The 22,100-nt window shown below is 41.5% G+C and overlaps 2 protein-coding genes and 1 long non-coding RNA gene across 5 annotated transcripts; 1 reads left to right on the top strand and 2 right to left on the bottom strand.

The window, feature by feature from the left end:
* Window positions 1-198: 198 nt before the first annotated feature.
* LOC146716414 (ribonuclease kappa-A-like) lies at window positions 199-5,420 on the bottom strand. The gene is made up of 5 exons (XM_085451864.1): window positions 5,336-5,420; window positions 5,071-5,227; window positions 4,409-4,491; window positions 1,773-1,899; window positions 199-564 (listed from the first exon to the last, which is right to left on the bottom strand). The coding sequence occupies exons 2-5, from the start codon at window positions 5,143-5,145 to the stop codon at window positions 547-549; spliced, it is 303 nt and encodes a 100-aa protein (XP_085307990.1). The 5' UTR covers window positions 5,146-5,227; window positions 5,336-5,420; the 3' UTR covers window positions 199-546.
* A 2,071-nt stretch (window positions 5,421-7,491) lies between these two features.
* LOC146716413 (BPTF-associated chromatin complex component 1) lies at window positions 7,492-12,914 on the top strand. 2 transcript variants are annotated; one of them, XM_085451856.1, is made up of 5 exons: window positions 7,492-7,585; window positions 8,244-8,338; window positions 10,569-10,792; window positions 10,955-11,062; window positions 11,755-12,914. In XM_085451856.1, exons 1-5 carry the CDS (start codon window positions 7,565-7,567, stop codon window positions 11,817-11,819), a joined length of 513 nt encoding a protein of 170 aa, XP_085307982.1. In that variant the 5' UTR covers window positions 7,492-7,564; the 3' UTR covers window positions 11,820-12,914. The 2 variants fall into 2 exon arrangements, with proteins under 2 accessions (XP_085307982.1, XP_085307981.1); XM_085451855.1 differs by having other exon boundaries at window positions 10,566-10,792.
* A 2,530-nt stretch (window positions 12,915-15,444) lies between these two features.
* Window positions 15,445-20,826, bottom strand: LOC146716412 (uncharacterized). Of its 2 annotated transcripts, XR_014918985.1 has the most exons (4): window positions 20,512-20,826; window positions 15,958-15,989; window positions 15,635-15,711; window positions 15,445-15,562 (listed from the first exon to the last, which is right to left on the bottom strand). It is a non-coding gene; the product is annotated as an uncharacterized LOC146716412 (long non-coding RNA). The 2 variants fall into 2 exon arrangements; XR_014918984.1 differs by having other exon boundaries at window positions 15,445-15,711.
* Between the last annotated feature and the right edge of the window lie 1,274 nt (window positions 20,827-22,100).

Genomic DNA, 22,100 nt, shown 5'->3' with positions numbered 1-22,100 from the left:
TTTGTGTGTACTTTGTGGCTTCAGTACAACTGTAAGATTACTGCATGACTCATCAGGTAACAGTAAAGAGTGGGTCACTGTGACGCTCACCACAGGAAGAACACAGTGGATACAGTAAGTCTGCTTACAGCAGACAGCTGGACGTCCTCCAGGGAACCAAAGGTAAACGTAGGCTTTAAAAGGCGCTTTCAGACAAACTACGCTGAGAGAAATGATTTAATTTCATTATCAACATTCCCAACACAGTCACATGGTCACTGATAAGGATTACAAACATACTCTCTGATTTAAGAAGTACACCAAAGTGTTTTACAGCTTTTATTTCAATCTGACTAGTGTAACCAAACAGTTATAACACAGTAATCAGAGGTAGAACTAGTTTAATCTTAGAATTAACACGTCAAATTACTTTTTGTTCTCAAAGTGTCCGACCTCGTCCCCTTTGACAAGGTCCCTGAAATCCTGAGACAGAAGAAAAAAACAGGTGAGAATCAACACAGCTGCTGTCAGTGGGCTGCGGGGAGGTTATCCTTCCACCAGGTGGCGCTACTGCACGAGATACTCCTGAAGAACAACACCGAGGAGCAGAAATGAGAAACTGTAGCAAATACAATAAACCATCAGTTTATAAATTAAACAAGAAAGCAAACTATAGTTAATCCTCCTCTTTGACCTCAAATAAACCTCCTATTTGTTTAATTGACATAATACATTCAATAACGTTTAAAACCAGAGAAAGACCATAAACTCATCATGACTCATATCTCTGTGATCAAGGTTGTTTTACTTCTTCAAATGAATTTTGAACTAGTTGTCTTCCATCATCTCCATAAAATCAGAGGACGTACAGCTGGTTACAGATGGTTGAGCTGTTTGGACACAGTAGAAAAGAAAGGTGCAGAAGAAGAATAACTGATAAAGTGAACCTCGTGACTGTTGCAAAGAGGACATGCAGGGCTGCAGGAGAAGAACAGACAAACTATGCCTCCATACTCGTCTGCTTATCCAGAGCCAGGTCACGAATGTAGCATCCTAAGCAGAGAAGCTTTGACCTCCCTCTCCCCAGCCACCTCCTCCAGCTTACCCAGGGGAATAAGGATGACTGTGATCCCCAACACACACCCTCTGGACCCCCTTCTTAAAGATGGGAACCAACACCTCGGTCTCTTAATCGATAAGTACCACCCCTGATCTCCATGCAGCATTGCAAAGGTGCGCCAACCAAGACAGGCCTCCAGCATTCAGAGGCTTCATGAACTCGGCCGACCTCATCCTTTGAAGTTTAACTTGCCTGAGTGATGTCACCCCCCCAGTGATGTCACACTCGTCCAAAGACTCTGCATCCTCTATGGAAGGCGTGTCGGCGGGATAAAGAGGTTCTTTCAGTATTTCTCAACTGAAGTCAGCAATTCCCCCTCTGCAGTGTATACTGTGTGGGTAGATCAATGCTTCCCCGTCCTGAGTCATCCGGCAGTTTACCAGAATCACGTCAAGGATGCCCAAAAGTCTTTTTCCATGGGATTGTTTTTTAAAGCTGATGTCTGGGACAGTTACATGGGAAGCATTTATGGATTTTTCATGGACTGACCCATCTCAATCTCCAGTACTACCTCAAAAGAAACTAACTGGATCAAATTGTTCAACTGAACAATGTTGTTTGGCTAAGAGCAAACAGCTTAACAAGATGGAGTCTCTTGTAATCGAGATCCTGTGATTCTCCCAAAATAAATTCAAGTGCATTGCAAGGTAAAAAGTCAGAAGCATTAACTCACCTTCTTCTTATTGAGCTTCATCTGGCAGCAGGAGAACAGTCCACACACTACATACATAGCAGCTGCGATGAAGCAGTTGTAGCCCACCTTCTGGTACACGTCATAGGCCCTGTGAGGTGGATCTAAACTGAGAAAATAGAAACATTGCAAAAGAAAAGTTACACATCTCATGAATGATTCAGTCACTGCAGATACACAGCAGAATGAACAAGTACTGAACACATCACGCATGTTCTATGTAAATATATTTCTAAAGGTGCTATTGAACTACAACACATCCCATTCATACATGCAAAGAAATCAAACCACAGATGTCTTTAAATTATGTGTTATAATGAGAAATGACAAAGGGAAAAGCATATTTAATACTTCGTACAAGGACAGTTTCTAGATGCCTCTTGTATGCAGAAACTAGTCACGTGCATTACTCAGGTGGGATTTTGGTCCATTTTTTCACACAAACAGTCTTGAAATCCTGAAGGTTCCCCTTCTATGAACTCTGACCTTTAGTTATTTCCATACGTTTTCAGTAGGATTCAGGTCAGGTGACTGACTGAGCTAATCTAGCAGCTTCTTCTTTCTCTGAAATCAAATGAGACTTTCCTTGGCTGTGTTTGGGATCCATTGTCTGGTAGATGGCAACAAAGTTTGTGAGTCTAAGGAGCTTGGAAAGCAAAGCGTCTGGACTTCTTTAAGTTGCTTGAAGACGTTTCACCTCTCATCCGAGAAGCTTCTTCAGTTCGAAGGTCACATGGTGGAGAGTCTCAGATTTAAGCTCTGAGGGACAAAAGGACCACCTGATGATCCTCTACCTAATCACATGAGCCAGGGTTTCGGGTGAGCTCACTGTGAAACCTGGCCCCACCCTATCATGTGATTTCCTGAGGTCAGATGGCCCAGGGTGTGAGTGGGCATTTGGCGTCTGGGAAGTATCTCAAAACTGGACTATAGATGGCAGACAGTTGGTGTCGTAAGCCCCGCCTCTGTTCAAAGATGGCCGCTCACAGTGGACATAGATGGCTTCTTTTACTCCTCTTTCAAACCATCTGTCCTCTCTGTCCAAAATGTGAACACTGGCATCCTCAATGCCATTGTTCCCACTTTGGAAGCAACTTGAAGAAGTCCAGACGCTTTTCTTTTCAAGCTCCTTAGACTACGATGACCTGGATGACCGAGAACCTTCACAGACAAAGTTTCTGAGTATTTCTTCTTCAATATTTTGTCTCTGTACATTGTTCGTTCCCTCAGTTTATGAAGTATGTGGAAAAGTGTATGTGGGAGCACCTCGTGGCCGGTTTATGGTGGAATGATTTTCTTTCCACATTATTTACTCCAGTGCTCACTGGAATTTACAGTAGTTTAGAAATTCTGTAACCAAGGGCATCAACTGGAAGAAGCAACTAGAGACTGAAGAGGTACAACACAAACACTATGGCAAAGGGGAGCCAGGACATCAAGTTGGGGATACCGTTGTCATTCCCACCCACCAAGCCCCAAGAACAACTTGCGTATTAAAGGCGTTGAGGGCAAGTACAGCTGAAAGAGAGGCTCAGTGGGGAACCCGGACTCTCCAAGACTCTGTGAAGGTTCTCAGTCATCCAGTCCACTACAGGAAGACAACACCTGCCTGTGAGGGTGACGCCTCCGTACCAGATGTGCTGAACAACTTCTACGCACGGTTTGACTCTCAGGACGTGATGATGAGGAAGACTACTCCCCTCACAACGACCAGGCTCTGTGTCTGATGTGAAGTACTGATGTGCACCGTTGTGTCTGCATCATTCTGTTCTGTCTGGTGTTGCACAATTTGGTGGTTTTTTTTGCCAGTTTTGCACACTTGCACTTTATGTAGTTCTGTGTTGATTGTTTGTCAAAGTGAGTTGAGGCAACTGTTTTTGTGATTTGGCGCTATCGAATAAAAACTGAGCTCAACTGAGCTGTGCCTGTAAGGGCTTATTAAACACAGGACAAAAACACAGGACGGTCGTTTAGCCCAAGATTTGCTACCCCTCCCCCAAAAGGTTGATTCTGTTCATCTGGATGTTTTCTCTTAAAACGAGCGTTTATACGGTTGGAAACCTGCAGTCAGCTGATAATGAGGAAGTCACTCTGCTACTCTTTGAGTCCAAACTTCCTGTTTTTCATTCTGGACCAGATTGAACCATTTTACTATTTATATTCCTTTTAAAATGTCCATGTTTAGCTCATTAGCAGCTAAGTGGAGGCCAAACGCTGCATCGTGTTCAAAAACAGGATCTCTTTCCCGTCTGCTGGACAGATTTGGTGACCTGTGGTTTATTGCTGAGGCAGATTTCAACTTTCAAGGAAGAATCGTGTTTCTACAAAAGACACAGCAATATCAAATAACATCATTAACCTTTTCTTCATTTACATTTTACGAGGGAAAGAGCGTTTTTCTGCTGTCTGTTTTCATTCCTTCTATTTAAGGCAGAAAATTGAAGCATAATTGGTGACTGTCTCTGCAGGAGCAGGATACCTGCAGCTGACAGGATACTAACCCTAAACAGAATGACCAACATGCAGTGCATCAGTCCAGCTCAAACAGACCAGTATTGAGCCAGAGTGCAGCTGCATAGGCAGAGATCTGGAGTGATGTGTTATAGCACAAGACTTACTCTTTAAATGTGTCTTCATCTGTCAAAGGCACATCTTCAATCAGTACTGCTGAATTTGTTGTAAAGAAGATGCCCAGCAAGGCCTGAGACAGAGAGGGGTATATTAGTCAAGCAGTGGCTCAGAGTAACTTGTAATGTGGTCCCAAATGGAATGAACATAACAGCAGGGTACAGCTCTTTATGATCCAGATATGTTTTTGACACAAATGCAATGCTTCCTAAACATTCACACAAAACAGGACTATTTAATACGCTATTGGATTAAACAGTCTTTCTTTACTCTTTAACTGGAGCTTCCTAAGCTGCCCTCTACTAACACTGGGAGGGAGATTCAGAAAAGTCAAACCATAGATCTGCTGTTATAGTTGCTGGTACAACAGGGTGTTTGCCTGACACTGTCTCTGCACCTTCACAGAAACAGCATACATGTCATGCACATCACGTTTTGCGTTTAAACGGGTCAGTCTGGACTCAAAATCTAACTTTATTTCAACCCACGTGGCTCATACACAAGTGTATGTAAGAGTTAAGGCTCCGTTTTCAGACACATTTAAATATATAATGTTAAGAAACTGGAATCACGTGACTGAGTGAACAGTAACTTCGTAACAAGAATTTAAGTGGCGCATAACGACGCAGCAAAGCAAAATCTCCACACTTACCAACATGACAACTCCCCACATGCTCAACACGATCCCACATGCGGCGAGTTTAGGTCCACAGATGAGGCCACGCATGATTCCACTCTGGTGCTCTTACTAGTCCACACAGAGAGCGTCAAACTAATCTCAGACTACGGTAGCTTCTTCGGTCACGTGACTATGACCGAACAGGTTCCGGGATGTTGAAAGTTAGAAATAGAAACAAACCGATCGAGTGAAGTGTTTTATATTAGTGTGCGGTGCGATACATTTGCTCCTAACTTACTGTAATAAAAGCCTGACACGTCCGTCACGTACAAACCAACACAAACCTCTAGTTACAAGTTTTCTGTAACAATCCGGTAAACGAAATCACGTGACCGCAATGTTCTCAGTCATGTGACCTTCCCTCTCCGCGCGCAGATACCTTTGGAAATACAGTAATTTCCTGATTTCACAACAACATGAACGCACGCCTGTCTACTTTATTCTCTGCGCTTATTTTGTGTGATAGACTTTGAAACGCTCTGCTTTGCAGTAAACGCGTAGTGTATCACTAGAAAGTAAGCACTCATTTAACGCGGTGTCTTCTTGTGCACATGGCAGGCAAGTGATTTGAATGACAATATATATTTAGAAAAAACCACTGTAATGTATCTATGTGTGCCTTTGTAGTGGTACAGTATGGTTATGTATAGGTTTCCACCAGCCTGCACTGTGCAGTGTGTGTGAGATAGATACACCATAACAGTACCTGATGATAAGCTGGATTTAGACCAAATTTATTATAGCTTAAGTACAATTAAACAACAAACTGATGACTAATACAACCTACAGCATATAAATGGAGATGGAGTGTTTAAGGAAAAAGATTCGCAGCATGAAACATTAATCTGGATCAGAACTAAGTAAACTATGCAGCAACCCTACATTTCTTTACTCGTGTGGCTCTTTTTTAAAGAGTTGTGCATAAATAAGCACGTTTCTGTTTTTCAATCTTCCCTTCATTGTGTGAACATATATTTTTGGTAAACAGACTTATGTACTGCTTTTCTAACTCTATCTGATTTTTTCTATTTCTGTTTTACCAGGTTCATTCACCCATTCACAGACAAGCACTTTCTTCTATACACTGGCACACACACTCTCACGGATGTATCGTGACAACCCGACAGACACTTGGACATGCAGACCGAAGCAGCCAGAGATCAAATGATCAACCTTCCACCTGGTAGATCACCCACTCTACCTTCTGAGCCACAGCCATCCGTCATGCTGTACCTCATACTATCCCCTCTGGACTTGTATGTTGTTGTTTCTACAGTAGCGTCACCAGTGTGTAGTCAGATCTCATTTCTGTAAACAATTAAGGTGTTTTATGGTAAAATATAACAATATAAAAGATAAATACAATATAAATTGTCAATAGACTGCCTAAATGTTAACAATGTAAACCACCATGTGTCACTCAAAGAAGCCCCAAAAAGACCAGATCCCCTGCTCTTTAACTACAGTAACTGATCATGATAAGCACGAATGCGATTATCGGTGTGCTTAGCTTTAGTCTGCACCCATCAAGAAGTTATTGTGAAAGATGTTCTGAGGACATTGTTATTCAGTATTTTTTCTTTCTTTAAAGCCAAGGTAAGAGTATCAGTTTCAACCAGGAACCTTCCTGCTGTGAGGTGACAGTTCTAACCACTGCAGCACCACGAAGCACTGGCCTGAGTGTCAAACTGCTGAAGCGTTTTCCCCGGGACTATACAAAATAGATTCTCAGTGTAGACATCACAGTGTGTATGATTTTAGTTTGAGGATGGACAGACTTATACGGCCATATTTTAAAAGAACGTGCTACAATCTGTGGTTCCAACAGTGTGCCAGCACTTTAACATTATGAAAAGGTTTTTGAACATTCTGTTAAAACGTTTCTTCTTGGTAACCTTTTTTAGTTTTTTTTCAGTTTTTATCCTCAATATCGTACGGAGCCCCGCAGGGGACATGGAAGAAAAAAAATTAAGACGGACTTTTGCGAGATCTCGCAAAACAAACTCGCGATCTCGCAAAAGTCCGTCTTAATTTTTTTTTCTCCCATGTCCCCTGCGGGGCTCCGTAATATCATCTACTAATCTGATTAGGGTTAGATGTATTTTTCTTGTAAGTATTCACGTCCTCAAGTTTACCCCGTTTCGAGTGACCCGGTCACAGTGAGTTCTTAAAAACTGAGATTTACGAGTGCACCCTGAAGCCAGCGCGAGCCATCTGCTGAGCGCGCGCACATCCGTCTGTCGTCAGTGACATGATAGGAAAGAAGTTTGAAGGCAGATAAAACACCTTTTGCAGCAGTATGCAGCGCGGTATGAAAAAGACTGCCTTTTCCAAGCAGCGATACTAAAGACGGCGGGAGAGCTGCTTTCTAGCTGTGGAGCTACATTAGCTACGCTGTTAGCATCGTAGTAGCTGTAATTGAACTGAAGGACATCATTGAGTGTGTGCTATCACAGAGATCAGCGAAATGACCTCAGCTTCTACTAAAGTAAGTCAGTCTGACACGTGAACATTTAGCATGTATTACATGGTGTGCATACAGTGTTGTTATCCTTACACAAACGTACCAACCCCAGTTTGCACCGAGCTTCCCGCTGCTTCTACACAATGGCCACAACATGGACTGAACTTTTCCAGGGGATCATCAAACAATATTGCAAAATCTTTAAGTTTTAGGACAAATTATCTAAAAAGCAACAGTGGAAAATCATGGATCATCTATGCCCACGTGTTGCTTTTGGTCCTTCTTTTCCAGTGAGGGGGAATCTGTATACCTCCACACTGGTGCTGTTGTATTACTCTGTGCTGTGACTGCGTGCAGCAGGACACTGCACATAAACAACCTGGATCCCAATGATAAACGTCTATCTGAGCACTCAGCGTGCTTTATATAACTTGCCTCATTCACCCACACGCACTCATAATTTGGGGTTAATATCTTGCCCAAAGATATTTGGCAGGCAAATTGGAGCAGAGAGGGGTTGAACCACCAACCTTCTCTCAGCTGACCTGCTCTACCACCTAAATGTTAATCGCAGCATGTTGCAGTACACATCCCTTTATTACAACGTTCACCCTCTGTGGAACGATACGTAGTCATTTTCCATGGATGCTACTTGTCCACTTAACCACTCTGTGTTGGCCAGGTGGGCGAGATCTTCTCTGCAGCAGGAGCAGCCTTCACCAAACTAGGAGAACTCACCATGCAGCTTCACCCAGTGGCAGAGTCCAGTCCTGCCGGGTAACACTAGTCTCACACACCTTGTATAATTATAATAATTTGTCTAAAATGATATAAAAAGTAATGTTGTTGCATTTCGTATGGACTTGAGCTGTTTTTGTTGTTGGAGCCAAAAACTAAGATGTACTTTATATAAGTTTAATTTCATTATAAACCATTGAGTTAAGTAAATTAATTTTCTGTCTATAACAGCGGTTAATCTCAGTGTGCTTTATATAGTAAGGCAGGGTGTCCAACTCAAGGCCTCCAGTGTCCTGCAGGTTTAGACGTGTCCAGCTGATTTAAATGGCTAAATGACCTCCTCAACACATCTTGAAGTTCTCCAGAGGCCTGGAAATGACCTGATCATTTGATTCAGGTGTGCTGACCCAGGGTGAGATCTGAAACCTGCAGGACACTGGCCCTCGAGGCCTGGAGTTACCCACCCCTGTAGTAAGGTAAACGTTTTCACGAGGGGTCTCTAAGGCTACGTTCACACTGCAGGTCTTAATGCTCAATTCAGATTTTTTTATCAAATCCGATTTTTCATTTATTTACTTTTTTGTCTGCTTGTTCACACTACAAATAAAATGCGACAGCAAACGCGCTCTAGTGTGAACCCTCAAAGCGGCCGCATGTGCAAAAGAAGACGTCACACACAACGCGCTCTGTTTAGACCCAGACCAAACAGTGTTGTTGGACTGTCCATCCATCCATTCGCTACCGCTTTTCCTTTTCAGGGTCGTGGGGGGCGCTGGAGCCAATCCCAGCTGTCGTAGGGCGAGAGGCGGGGTACACCCTGGACAGGTCGCCAGTCTGTCACAGGGCTAACACACAGGGACAGACAACCATTCATACTCACATTCACACCTAGTGACAATTTGGATTTTCCAATTAACCTATCCCCACAAACTGCATGTCTTTGGACGGTGGGAGGAAGCCGGAGTACCCGGAGAGAACCCACGCAAACACGGGGAGAACATGCAAACTCCACACAGAAAGACCCCGGCCTGATGGTGGAATTGAACTCAGGACCTTCTTGCTGTGTGGCAACAGTGCTAACCACCGTGCCACCCTGTTGTTGGACTGATAGCCTTAATATAAAGACCTGTTTCTTTACATTTCCCAATTTTGCTTTAAGTTATAAAGTTATTGTGATATTTACATTTGGCCTAATAATGATCCTTATTGCTGTTTTAGAGGAGCGGTGCTTCAAAGGATAGTTGCAGATTCCTGTCAGAATCTGCAGATTATACAGTACAAATAAAATGTTCACGTTGTCTTCCCAACAGTTTCACTGGATAGCCAGGAAGCGTTCACGATGTCTTCTCCGGCGCTGATAGTTGGCGTCTGTCCTGTGTCAGTGACGTAAAAGACTGATTTAATGCAACATGACCGTTCAAACAGCAGTCGCTTTCTGAAACATCAGATATGTATCGGATTCAGGACCACATACGAAAGTGACCCAGGTCGGATTTGAAAATATCGGATTTGTGTCGTTCACACTGTCCTACCATGATCAGATATGGGTCGCATAGGGTCAAAAAAATCAGATTTGATGTGCTTTCGCCTGCAGTGTGAACGTAGCCTAAGTGGATGGATATTTGATTAAGTAGATTTACTAGATGTCCTTTCTGATGCAAACTCCAAAGGATTTGAGTAGTGTAAACCACTACACTATGGAGTCACTGCTTTATATAGTAAGGTAAAGGCCCAAATAACGAAGGAAAGACTCCAACAATCAGACCAGGCTACCCTTAAGGAGAGGAAACCATCTGCTAGAACAGGATGAGCATTTACGTGAGTCTACAACCCAAAACTTATACATGTGCATAGCATGCATGGCACAATTTCATGTACTGTAAATAATCTATAAACTATACTATAAATAACCTAATTTAAGTTAGGTTTGTGAGTGCATTAACTTGTGGGTCACCATAGCTGCATCTACTAAAAGAAGTTCAGTCTCTGTGACCTCCATCTCAAGGTCAGGGGTTTAAGTTTGCACATTCATAAGATTTTCAGAAAACTCATGAGAACAACCTCTGGGGCGTAAAACGTGTAACTTTGTGAGCCGGTTTTAATAATAAACATGAATCAGACACAGAGTGTTACAGTCAGAGTCAGACGAGTTACCAAATAAATGGTCACAGAACGTGTGATTCATCTGTGTCATCACATGTGCAGAGACTACCCAGTGTGGGCCGGAATAGCTTAATCCTTAATTTAGCTCCCATCTCTCCTCCAGCAGTTTGACAAAGAGCACAGTGAAGAGGAAACCATATGAAGATGGAGCTACGCCTGCAACTTCTGACAGTCCAAAGAAGGTCATCAAGAAATCCACTCTTGCTGTTGCCAGAGCATCGCAGGGCCCTCCAGCTGTTATCTCTGTGTCCACAGCTCAGGTTGTCATGGCAGCAGGTCTCCAGGGTCCCCCCTCCAGCCAGCCTCCTCTGAAGAAACAGAAGACTGCAGGTCTCCATCCTCGAGTCCACCAACAGTTTTATTCATTTCATTAAAAAAAACAAAACAACTTTCTTGTAGCTTGTAAATAATAACTTTTTGTAAATTTTAAATACACAAAAATGAACAAATAATACAGAGAAGTGAAGTGAAGTGAGTGCTGTGTGTGTGCAGATGTGACCCTCAGCGCTCTGAATGATTCGGATGTGAACAGCGATCTTGTGGACATCGAGGGACTCGGTGAGCGATCCAACTCCAAAAAACTCAACAATTTTGATCAAGGTAAAGTTCATGAACAGAAAAAAACCACAGATGGATTGTTTTACGCTGAATTACACAAACAAACAGAAGCTGTCAAATATCCCTGGGGCAGGGATAGCTCAGTAGGTAGAGTGGTGGCCCCATGATCGGAAGGTCGGGGGTTCGACTCCACTGAATGGCTACCATGAGGTACCCCTGAGCAAGGTACCGTCCCTACACACTGGGTTAAATGCAGAGGAACAATTTCCCTATGGGGACTAACACATACACACACATTGAAAAGTTGGGATCAAGTCAAAAGATTAGATAGCTTCTGCTTTAACATCACTGGGTCTGACTTCTGTTGTTCAGCAGAAAAAATTGGGTAGAAAACCCCATCCAGTAAGTCCTGCACCTCACTGGCCTTACCATCAGCAGTTTGGGCAAGTGGCTATCAGCTAAAGTTGAGAGCAGGGAAACTTTGGGTTTTCACATTAAAAAAAGTGACGTTGGGAGCATCTGCACTATGTAAATGTGTACTAGCACAAAAGGAGGTTATGTAAAAAAGGCAGACGATCTATATAGGATCAGGCCACTGCAAGGTAAAGACGGGACAGTAATTCAATAAACTGGCAAAAACCCACAAGCCTGTATATTTATGGGCCCCATGTAAAGATTTGGACCATTTGATGATCTACAGTAACTATATGAGACTTTCTTTTCTGTCTCCACAGATACTCTGAACCTGGACTCAAGCCTCATTATGAACCCCAGCGACCTGCCTCTGCTGTCCCGCTGATCCTCCTGTAAACGTCTAGAAGTGATGAAGAAACACTTGAAATAATTTGTAAAAATCAGGACTCGTGTTTGTAAGCAGTGGATGCTGAGCACTAGGATGAACAGCAGTCAGAATGTGTTGGTGATGAAGTTAGTTCTAGGCAAGTTGGCATAATGTGTGACCTTGTGTAATTTTCGTTTCCTTAAACTCTGGTTGGAGAAACATTTAGAATATCCCACTCTATTTATTTAAGTTACATTTCAGCAGAAAACCCTTGGCTTCACTGATAAAAGATAACCTTTGCAAAAGTTCTCCCGCTGCGGACGCAGGACATGTGTTTTTTAAACAAAGTTAAAGCATTTACAGAAACTCATTAAAAAGCTCCTCTATAATTTCCACTTCAGTGCTTCCAAATGCCTTTGTAAGATTCGATTTGTCATGTTGACAGCATAATTGCTGGCATGTGTTACTAATGTCTTTGACGAGCCAGTGTCCTGAGAAATCCACATCTCACTTTTGGCAGATATCCGTGGTTAAAACTTTGACTGTACAGACATGGCAGTAACAACATGATAAAAGGACATCTCAACTAACTTTACCAGGATTTCTCTGTAGAGCTCTGAAACACAACTAGTTTTCCACTAAACAGAATGACACCAGTGAGCTGAGACAATGTGGATGAATTCCAATTGAATATCAGAACCAGACTTTGTTCATCCCAAAGGGACAATTAAGATACAACAGAGCAGCATGACGTCGAAGACAAGGACAGAGCATAAACAGGCAATAAGAGTGAGATAATAAATACACAGAATATACAGTTTTAAAATTAAAGTGACTGAATAAGTGACTAAAGTGAGTAAAGTGTTGGGAATATAAAAAGAGATATTGCACCTCTCCAGCATCCATATCAAGCTCCTATTATTCCAGATTGGAGTCTGGAAGTTGAAACAATGTAACAAATGATGATTTTAATTGTTATTTTTTCTGTATGTAGAAACTGTCGGTTTTTGTGTATTTTAGCATTTGACAGCATCATGTATGTTTCATGCTGTTTAATCTTTTCTTTATATTCATGTGAGTGGAACATAAAGTTAAGGTGATAGATTTATTTTATCTCGACTTCATGCCTTTCATTTATTTTATTGCTTTGGCAGGAGCGTCACAGACGGGGAATTTTCATCAGTATCATTTTGCATGAAAGTGCTTGAGCTTTGAAGTGCAGCGAAGCATAGCTGCGTGAATGGTAAATGGCCTGTATTTATATAGCGCTTTACTAGTCCCTAAGGACCCCAAAGCGCTTTACATATCCAGTCATCCACCCATTCACGCACTGGTGATGGCAAGCTACATTGTAGCCACAGCCACCCTGGGGCGCACTGACAGAGGCGAGGCTGCCGGACACTGGCGCCACCGGGCCCTCTGACCACCACCAGTAGGCAACGGGTGAAGTGTCTTGCCCAAGGACACAACAACCGAGACTGTCCAAGCCGGGGCTCGAACCGGCAACCTTCCGATTACAAGGCGAACTCCCAACTCTTGAGCCACGATCGCCCGTAAACACGTTGGCTTAAAAGAAACAGATGTTTGGGGGATGATGCAATAGCTGCGAATTTGAATGTGCTTGTGCATCTTTTCCATTCTGTTTAGTTCCCAAAGAAATGTTTTTGTCTAAATAGAAGAAAACATTATTTTAGTTTTCATCTGCCAGCCTCCAAGTGCACCCCAACACATTAAGACACTAAGAAAAGTGATGCTAATTCTCTCCTGAAGAGGGAAAAGTAAATTGCAAAAGGATGATTTAAAGAAATATCCCTTGAGCTAAAAGCTGTGAAGGTGCTGACGGTGGATGTGATTGACGGCATCAAGGACATTTATAGGAACACAGTGACCAGCAGTGTGATATCCTTCATACACCATCTCTGTGTGCTCACATAAGTGGAAATCATGACACATTCGTTTGCGTTTTGTAAAGATTCATCAGCGCTGTAGACACTCAAACCTGGCTCAGATTTTATTATTGTGCTTGGAACAAAGCCATCGCGACCTTAAAGAACTTTAGCATGCATGTAGTTTAAGGTGAGACAAGATTTGAACCTTTTCTTTCGGTCTAAAATAAGTTTCAGTAGACATTTTAGTTTTCAAATGCTGACCTTTTATTAATGTGTAACAGTCATAATCGACCCACAGACCGTTATGTTCGTCCACTGGGAAGTTTTAGACACATTAAACTGCAGTGCTGCTTATTTCTAACAAAATAAATGATAATCACAGCAATGTAGTGATGTGTGTCTGACAGAAGCAGCACATAACATACTGGTAATGCAGTGAAAAATACCAGTAATGATGTGCTGCTACGGCCAGATGCACTGAATGTGACCAACACTCACACGTACTCACAAACATGCATTTCTGGAAAAACAAGTAAAGAATAAATCCAAGCACTACAGGTAACGCAGCATATTTTCAGCATGCAGTGATCTGCCTCCCACATACTGATCTGAAATATAAAGACCAGAGATTTCAATGCAAACACCTCTCAGGTTGTTTGTGACAGCAGCTTTGGATGGATCAGTGATCTCTGGAGGGACGAGCACATATTTGAAATGAGTGATTCCACAGACTGGCAGGCTTTGACACGAGTACCTATCAAAAACAAGAAAATCAGCAACAAAATATAAACAAATGCAACATGCAGGCACTCCTGGTCAGCTGTGCGTTTGTTCCGAAGTTTCTTAAATAATTATTCATAAACAGAAATTTGTTTTATATGATGTGGATAAAACACATTGTTCTCTTATTTTAATAAAAACCTTTAGAAAGAGAACTGTGGCTGGAGTCTAATCGCTGATTGTTCCACACAAACACTAACATAAAATCAACATCGTTATGAGTGAAAAACCTAAAAAAAGTTTGTTTTAAATAGAACGTGTCTAAGCTGTCGACCCTAAATAAGGAAATTATCTAAATCATTCGTCCTCATTTTCTAACCTCATTATGTTCTCTATAAGTAGGAAATGCTGTTTTCAACTCACTGGTGCAATTAGTTTGTTGTCAGGAGACAAAAGGATTTCAGCTTGAAACAGAATTAAATGTGAGTTTGTGCTCACTACTGCTGCTCACTATTCATGTCAGTGCAATTCTTTTCACAGATCTCGACAGAAAAATAAACCAGTGATACTCAGATAATGACATGCATCCAGCTGCTATCAGACAACAGGAAAGCGACTCATGCATTCATTCACCCACATGTGGTTCATAGCTTTAAGACAAGTAACAGAAATTATTGCAATCAAAGTCTAAGCTGGAGGAAAATGGACTAGGAGCAGTGTGATGCTGAGGATCCCAGGGCTCACAGTGGCAGCACATGATGATTTGAAGCGATTCAGCACATCTGCAAAACATGATGTGCTGCTAGAGCGCACCCTGGACACACCGAGTCCATGACTCAGGCTGGTGCATGTCCACGGGGGCGGGAGGGCAAAGACAAAACTGAAATGTATGTGACCTTTCTCTGAAGAAGACGGCCACGTACAATAATGTTGAATTTTTGATTCCGTTCATCTGTACGGTTTTCTTTTAAAAACAGAGAAAATGGAGGAAGTGGAGAAAAAGAGGAAGCAGATGGGGGAGGGGAGGGGGACGACGACATATAGCTCAGATATTTTTGAAGAAAGATAACATTAAAGAATGTTTCACCACAAGTATTTAATGATAAAATAATCCACACATTTTATTTTCTGATGATTTCCACCTGAAACATACTACAAAAAATAAAATAAAATCAAAGATTATTTAAGCAACTGAAATAAAATAAAAAGTATGACTGTACTTACCCCGACTATATCCTTAAAGGCAAACCACAAACAGCACACAGCAGTGGGGAACGTTGAGTCGTAACAAGCTACCTACTCTAATGTAAACAAAGATAGAAAATGAAAAACGACATTTACATGCAGCTTTTAGAAGAAGTCTTTCACCAAAAAGAAACACAATATAAACATCCGCCAGATGTCTGAGTTTTCAAGATACATCAAGTTCAAAAAGCTGAAAGTAAAAAAAGAAAGTGATTTATTAAAATACTTGCATCCCAATTTTAATGAATCTCCACTGAACCAAATGTGTATTTTTATACCAAAAGTGTAAAACAGCATCTTACCTGCAGCCCTGCAGAGGGTCACGCTTTAAACACTGCAATCAGAGCAGATCAGTTAGTGCAATTGTCTAAGAAGTCATGTCTTGTTGATGCAGCCCCTAGGAACTAATCCAGACTCATGCCACACAGTATTATTGAAGGTACAGCAGCTCTGGTCCAGCCCAGAGGTTCTCTTACAATTTTCCCGTCATCTAATTCGTGAATGTTGGCTGCAGTTCAGTATTTCATGTGTCAGAGGAAAGAAGAAAACAAGGCAGGGTTGCTTTTTAAGGATAAGTGAGACTGAAGTAGTCATCTTAACCTGCTTGGATTTTATTTATTTAAATGCATTTCCAACTACAGATATAGACAGAATATCAGTGATGAAAAATCAGTTTTTGTTTATGGTTTGGTTTATAAAATACCTGCAAATATCCTTCACATGTGATCAACAGTTACTTAAAGGATTTTCTGTTGATTGATATATTTCACTTTACATGTGGATCCTTACATTGCAGCCAGTATTCTGTCATTTTAATGTGAAACTGAGAGTTAGTTGACTGATTCGTCAGTATAAAGAAAAAACAGATTTGAACTGGACAGGGCGGGGCCAGCACTGAACCTGATGCACCACACTTGACAGGATACACTTAAGATTTATACTTCCATAAAACTCGGCTGTAAACAGGAAACATACGCATGCATATCTGTCTGCAAAAAAATCCTCTTAAAGGGCCAAGAAGTTTTTATTTAAAACAAACAGTTTTAAATGTAAAATGTTTGGTGCTGATGCTTAACCTCCAAGGCTGCTCAAATGAAGCCTTATAAAGGCATGTGGCCACAAAGGGTCAGAAAAGGTAACTACAGATAACTACGTCCCAAACATCCACTCTCACTCACAGAAGAATCAAAGTGTGATGGAGGGAATAAAAGGCAAAGTGTTGGAAAGCTCCTGTCTATGGCCTGCTGCTCCTGCAGTCACAGCACCACAGGCCATTTTACATTCTTCAGAGGAAAAAAAAAGATTCACTTACCATTTGCTGCTGAGATGTTAACCTGATGATGGAGGAGCTAACTAGCTTAACTACTGACTAAGAACACTGAAAGTAAACTCACACCTTCTTCTGCCTGTTTGTGTGGATACATTGTCACAATCCACAGACCAACAATCAGAACTAGTCCTCAAAAATAACATAAAACAGGAACAACAGAGGCACACACAGACACACAGGATGACTAGATTTGTCAAATAAAAGTAAAAACCAAGGAGAGTCCCAACAGCAGCTCTACACAAACACCCATCAGAGGGATAGAGCTAGCCTACTACAGTGACAGAGAGAGCTGAAAAAAGGCCTGTTTGGGGTTTCTGGTTGCTCCTGCTTCTGTTCGTAGTAAAAGGGGGTGTCCGGGGAGGAAGGGGGTTGGTCAGGTTTTGGTCCCAGTCCCAAAAATACCCCCTCCCCCCCAAAATAACAGACAACCAAACAAACACAAACAAACAAACAACCAACAACTTCGTGTCCCCTCATCCTTCCTTGCTGGCCTTTCACCTTTTAGCTATGTGTATGTGCATGTCCCAGTCCTTCTCAGTGCTGCCTCGCTGAGCCCTAGCTACGCACACTGAGACAGTGAGAAGACTCAGTAGGCATAAAAACCTACAGGGCTGCAGCCTTTTTCCCTAGCAGTCACTTTCTACAATACAAATCGACATTTTCGGGGGCGGCGAAAAATCTAAAGAAAATATGTGGACGCTCCCCAGTGTGTGTGTGAGACAGGTGTAAAGCGCGGGGTCTGTCGGAGCTCCCGTTTGCACGTAAAAAATTTATTTGTGCGAGGCAAAGGGGCTGCTGCGCAGCGCGGCGCATTGAGCCTGTACGCCTGGCAAGCTGCTCCACTGTCAGACTGAAAGAAAGCCTGAGAAGACAGGGAGGGAGGAGAGGGAGGAATATAAAATGAAGAATAGTGTGGCTCTGAGAGGAAGCTCTTTATGCATTCACACACAGTTTGAGGAGCCTACTTTATAGGCTAATGTTGCGAAATAAAAAACAGAAACCACAGCAAACACACGAGTGGGGTAAGTACAGTGAGCCACCAGCTTCTCTGTGCTGCGACACACAAAGGAAGCCGAGTACAGAAACACACACATGGACTAGTATTAATGCACAAATGTAATCGCACTGAGAGCTACACTCGGTGTTTGCCTGACTCTATTTTCTCATGTTCTCATATGGCCGTGACATGGCAGTCGACAGGAAGGAGGAAGACTCACACTGCTGAAAGTGCTGCTCTCAAACTACACTGTTTTACAAGGAGGTGGCCCTGCCTACCTCTCTTTCTGTTCTACGCACTTTTACACACACAGAAAAATAAAACATGGGCACATTAAGAAAAAGGCCCGGCGCTAACTTGAAATAAATCCTAGACCAGGCTCTAATGGAGCAGCTCCTCCAGCATTACTCGGTGTAACAGTGGGTGTCACAGTTAAGCTCCAGGGATGCCCCAAATTACAAAGTATGCTCGTTTTCCATTCACATGAAGCAGTCTTACTCTAATCACTTACAGGTGATGATAATGGCTAACACCACACCATCAGTCCAGGAGAAGAATTCAAATTGGCTAAGCCACACGAGGTTTCTTCACGTCTATGTCAGTCGAATTTTAATAGAATAATCCCGAAATGATCTTAATCCATTTCCTAACATTTCTGCAGGCTGAGGCCCTCGATGTGTTTGTGGTAAAGACAAAAAAGAAGAGTTTAAAGATTTGTTTACTCGGTTCTGCTGTGCAAGTCTGGATATGACACATTGGAAAATATTTCCACATCAATTCACATCTTGAAGTTTAAAGTTCTGTTGTTCCTGGAATTATGTTTTTTTTCTTTTACAATTTTTATATTGCATGTGTGAATATTTGACCTGCTGCATAACAGCTGAAGATCTTTATGGATCAGATAAAATATCTGATGCTATAAGGAATGGTGAAAAATATCCACAGCTGCAGTATTAAACTTTATTTAAATTTACCTTATGGATTTAAATCAGTGTAAATATAAAATAATACAGTAAAGAAATTTTAGCTTTTCAATTTGGGCCACTTCACTTTGTGATGGTTCGGACTGAACATATTCAGTGAACACAGCTCTAATGAATATAATAAAAGAATTATAATTATTTCCAGAATTTCTCTAAATGTTGCTGATACATTTTTGAATGTGATGCATTGAATTAATTGTTTCAGTCGACAGGAAACAAAATTCTGTCATTACAGTCTTCTTAAACAAAAAAGATTCAACTTCGGTTTTAAAGGTGTCACTTGTTGCTACTTTAATTTAATACTTTGTATTTTTGATGTTTTATGGATTAAAAGTACTGAGTTGTTAAAACAAAGTAATATTTAGAACAAAGTGATGCCAACTATTCTGCAAAAATATTCTCCTTTTTGTGAGCAGCAGTTTCTGTCAGAATAAGCAAACACTATCTCCTTGGTGAGGCACAGCCATCGTGACCTTTTCTTTATAAGTCACCAAACAAGATTTAATCTAAAAAAAGTGAAGACATTAGAAATGTTACTTCACTCTCAGATGATGGTGTGCAGCACATACACAACCAGGGTCTTACCTAAAAACGTTGAACAGTAAGAGGGAGACTTTTTAATGTCAGGGTCCGTTTCTCGGTCATTCTGGGGGAGAGTCCAGCGGTCTGTGTGGGAGCTCCGCTTTTTACCTCGTTTTTCTATCAGTTTGTAAACGACACGCTTAAAAAGAAAAAAACTTTCCCTATAGTTTGCCTAGAAATCATCTATTTGTCATGTTGCCTAAAGCTTTGTATTAACACATTTATGAAAATTAGTTTCATTGTTCTAAAAACCGACTAATACATAATCAGAGCTGACTGATCTTTGAGTAAAGTCGAAGTCAAAGGCAGCCGCACATATTTCGATAACTGCCCGTATTAAAGTGCGCAGTCCTCGCTGTGATGAGAGGATGACAGGCTGCGCAGGTGAGAAACTGCTGAGTCACTGCGTTTTCCGAGCCTGGACTTTCTCACTGTTTCCTCTGTTTAACGGGGCGTTTTGACTTAAGTATAGTTTATTTATTTGTTTGTTTATTGTGCTTGAAGGCGAGATTAGCGTCGTATTTAGACACAGTGTGCAGCCGAGTGGGCTGGCGTGGTTGCTGGGGAGGAGGCTGTGACTAGGGGAGTGTCCCCTTCCTCTACTTTTCCACTTATCACTTAAACTCTTTTGTAAAGAAATATAAGTTCTGCACTGTTAACAATAAGCTATATTTGAACATTTGCTAAGATACTATATTATGATTGCTTTGTCTCCGTGCAGAAATGGACGCGCACAGTGTCTGACACAGTGCAGTCACGCAGCCTTTTGTTTCAAGCCGCACTTTACTTTGTCTGCTAAGCGTCCCTCGCACAAAGCCTTTACTTACAGCACATCCACGCTTACAAAGCAGCTACCGGCCATAACACGTAAACACTTTTAAGTTACTTACCTACAAATGAAAATAAAAAGATAAAGACTAAATACTTTATTAGTCAAAATTGGGGCGGAAAAAGAAACTCTTACCTTCGGAAGAAAAAGAATATCCAAAGGAGAAATAATGTTAAGATAATCCTGGTTTTACGCTAAAAAGCGAAATAGTGCGTAAATGTATTTGAAGACGGGCTCTCATTCTGTCTCAGTGGAGGATTTGAAAGTGGCGCCAACGGCAGTTGTTCCTCTGCTACCCACGCAGCCGTCACACACACAAAAAATAAATAGAAATTTAAACGTGCAAGTAGCAATATTTCATTCATACCAAAATGTGCCTGCCGACCACCGCAACCCACTCGTGTCCACAGTTTTGAATAATATACATTCTGCGATTTTTATTTATTTTTTATGTTAAATTAAAATAACCGTCAGAGGCTTTTTGAGCCGCGGTGCAAGACGGGAGATTTCTGTTGTGTTTTGAATTTCGAACTGACCGGAGCAGCTGACGTGCTGGCTCAGTGGCTCCCCCTACAGCCACTGTGCGTGCACTCATTCGTCACGACTTGATGATATGAAATTTATTCAGTTGCTCCGAGATTTTGCGGTGTCTTTTCTGTTTTGTTTTTTGATCTTTAACGATCAAAATGACTTTGATTTTGTTGTGGTATTTTCTAAACATGTATGAATAGGGGAGACCGGGGATAGTTGTAACATTTTTGACATTTCTGTCTGTAAATTGGAGCTCTTTTAAGGTAGTGGATTCGAAATGTAATGCAAAGTATTTACATGTCTCTGCTATTAAATAGTGCAGCTATTTTCTCTGCAGCACAATTACCCATTGCATGGTATGGTCTCAAACACAAAGAGTGAAATGTTACAATTAACCCCATAGTCTGGGTTAGTTGTAACATATCCTGGGGTGAAATGTAACACAACGAAATAAGGGTACTAACAAAATATTAACATGTAATCTTTGTTTATTCAACACATGACTGTACTTAGAGCCATTTATGTAGCTGTGTGTGTGTGACAGAATGCAGAAATCTAACTTTTGAACATATTCCAACCCCCCAAAAAAGACAAATTATGGAATTTTCTGCAAATGAATATTTCATTAATTTTGGTTGGTCTTCCTTGAGTTTGGCCTCATTGGCTCAGTGGGCATTATAACCTACAACTCTTGCACCAATTTTGAACATAACAATGAAGCTGAAAAAATGTAGTTGTTCACCAGCATCGCAATTCCATTACTTTTTATCATGGCTTACCTTGGTGTGGTTTGCAAAGTGCTTCAGAAAGATGAGGAAATCTGTTTCTTGCACCCATCCTGACTTATTTCCACTACCAGTGCTTCCTACTGGTCCATCTCTGACACAGAGGTCTGCATAATGTATGTGTGGGAACACAAACAGTGGAGGAATTGTGTTGCCAATGGCATTAACCACATATACAAATGTGACCAGTGAACCTCTCTCTGCTGATGTCGTTGCCCCAACTTGTTTAATATAAGTTAAAGTAATAGTGTGGTAAGTTGTAACATCTGCATTATTGTTACAACTGACCCAGACTCCTATAGCCATGAACTAGCTTACATTACAGCCAACGGCTAAAACATTAGCACTAAAGACCTACACAGAATATATCCCCATAGACATACAAATAACACAATTTAAGTTTGATGA

This window comes from Copadichromis virginalis, linkage group LG3 (genome assembly GCF_057382275.1).
Source record: "Copadichromis virginalis isolate Kocher_CV1m ecotype Utaka linkage group LG3, C_Virginalis_male_GT1.1, whole genome shotgun sequence".
In the NCBI taxonomy this organism is placed as follows: Eukaryota; Metazoa; Chordata; class Actinopteri; order Cichliformes; family Cichlidae; genus Copadichromis; species Copadichromis virginalis.
Note: the sequence above shows the minus strand (reverse complement) of the source record. Positions and strands in the feature narration are given on the sequence as shown.

Coding starts and splice junctions, on each gene's coding strand:
- LOC146716414 (XM_085451864.1), bottom strand. CDS start 5,145: ATGCGTGGCCTCATCTGTGGACCTAAACTCGCCGCATGTGGGATCGTG. Junction 4,492..5,070: donor TGTGGGGAGTTGTCATGTTG/GTAAGTGTGGAG, acceptor TCTCTGTCTCAG/GCCTTGCTGGGCATCTTCTT. Junction 1,900..4,408: donor GATGAAGACACATTTAAAGA/GTAAGTCTTGTG, acceptor CTATTTTCTCAG/TTTAGATCCACCTCACAGGG.
- LOC146716413 (XM_085451855.1), top strand. CDS start 7,565: ATGACCTCAGCTTCTACTAAA. Junction 8,339..10,565: donor GCAGAGTCCAGTCCTGCCGG/GTAACACTAGTC, acceptor TCTCTCCTCCAG/CAGTTTGACAAAGAGCACAG. Junction 10,793..10,954: donor GAAGAAACAGAAGACTGCAG/GTCTCCATCCTC, acceptor GTGTGTGTGCAG/ATGTGACCCTCAGCGCTCTG.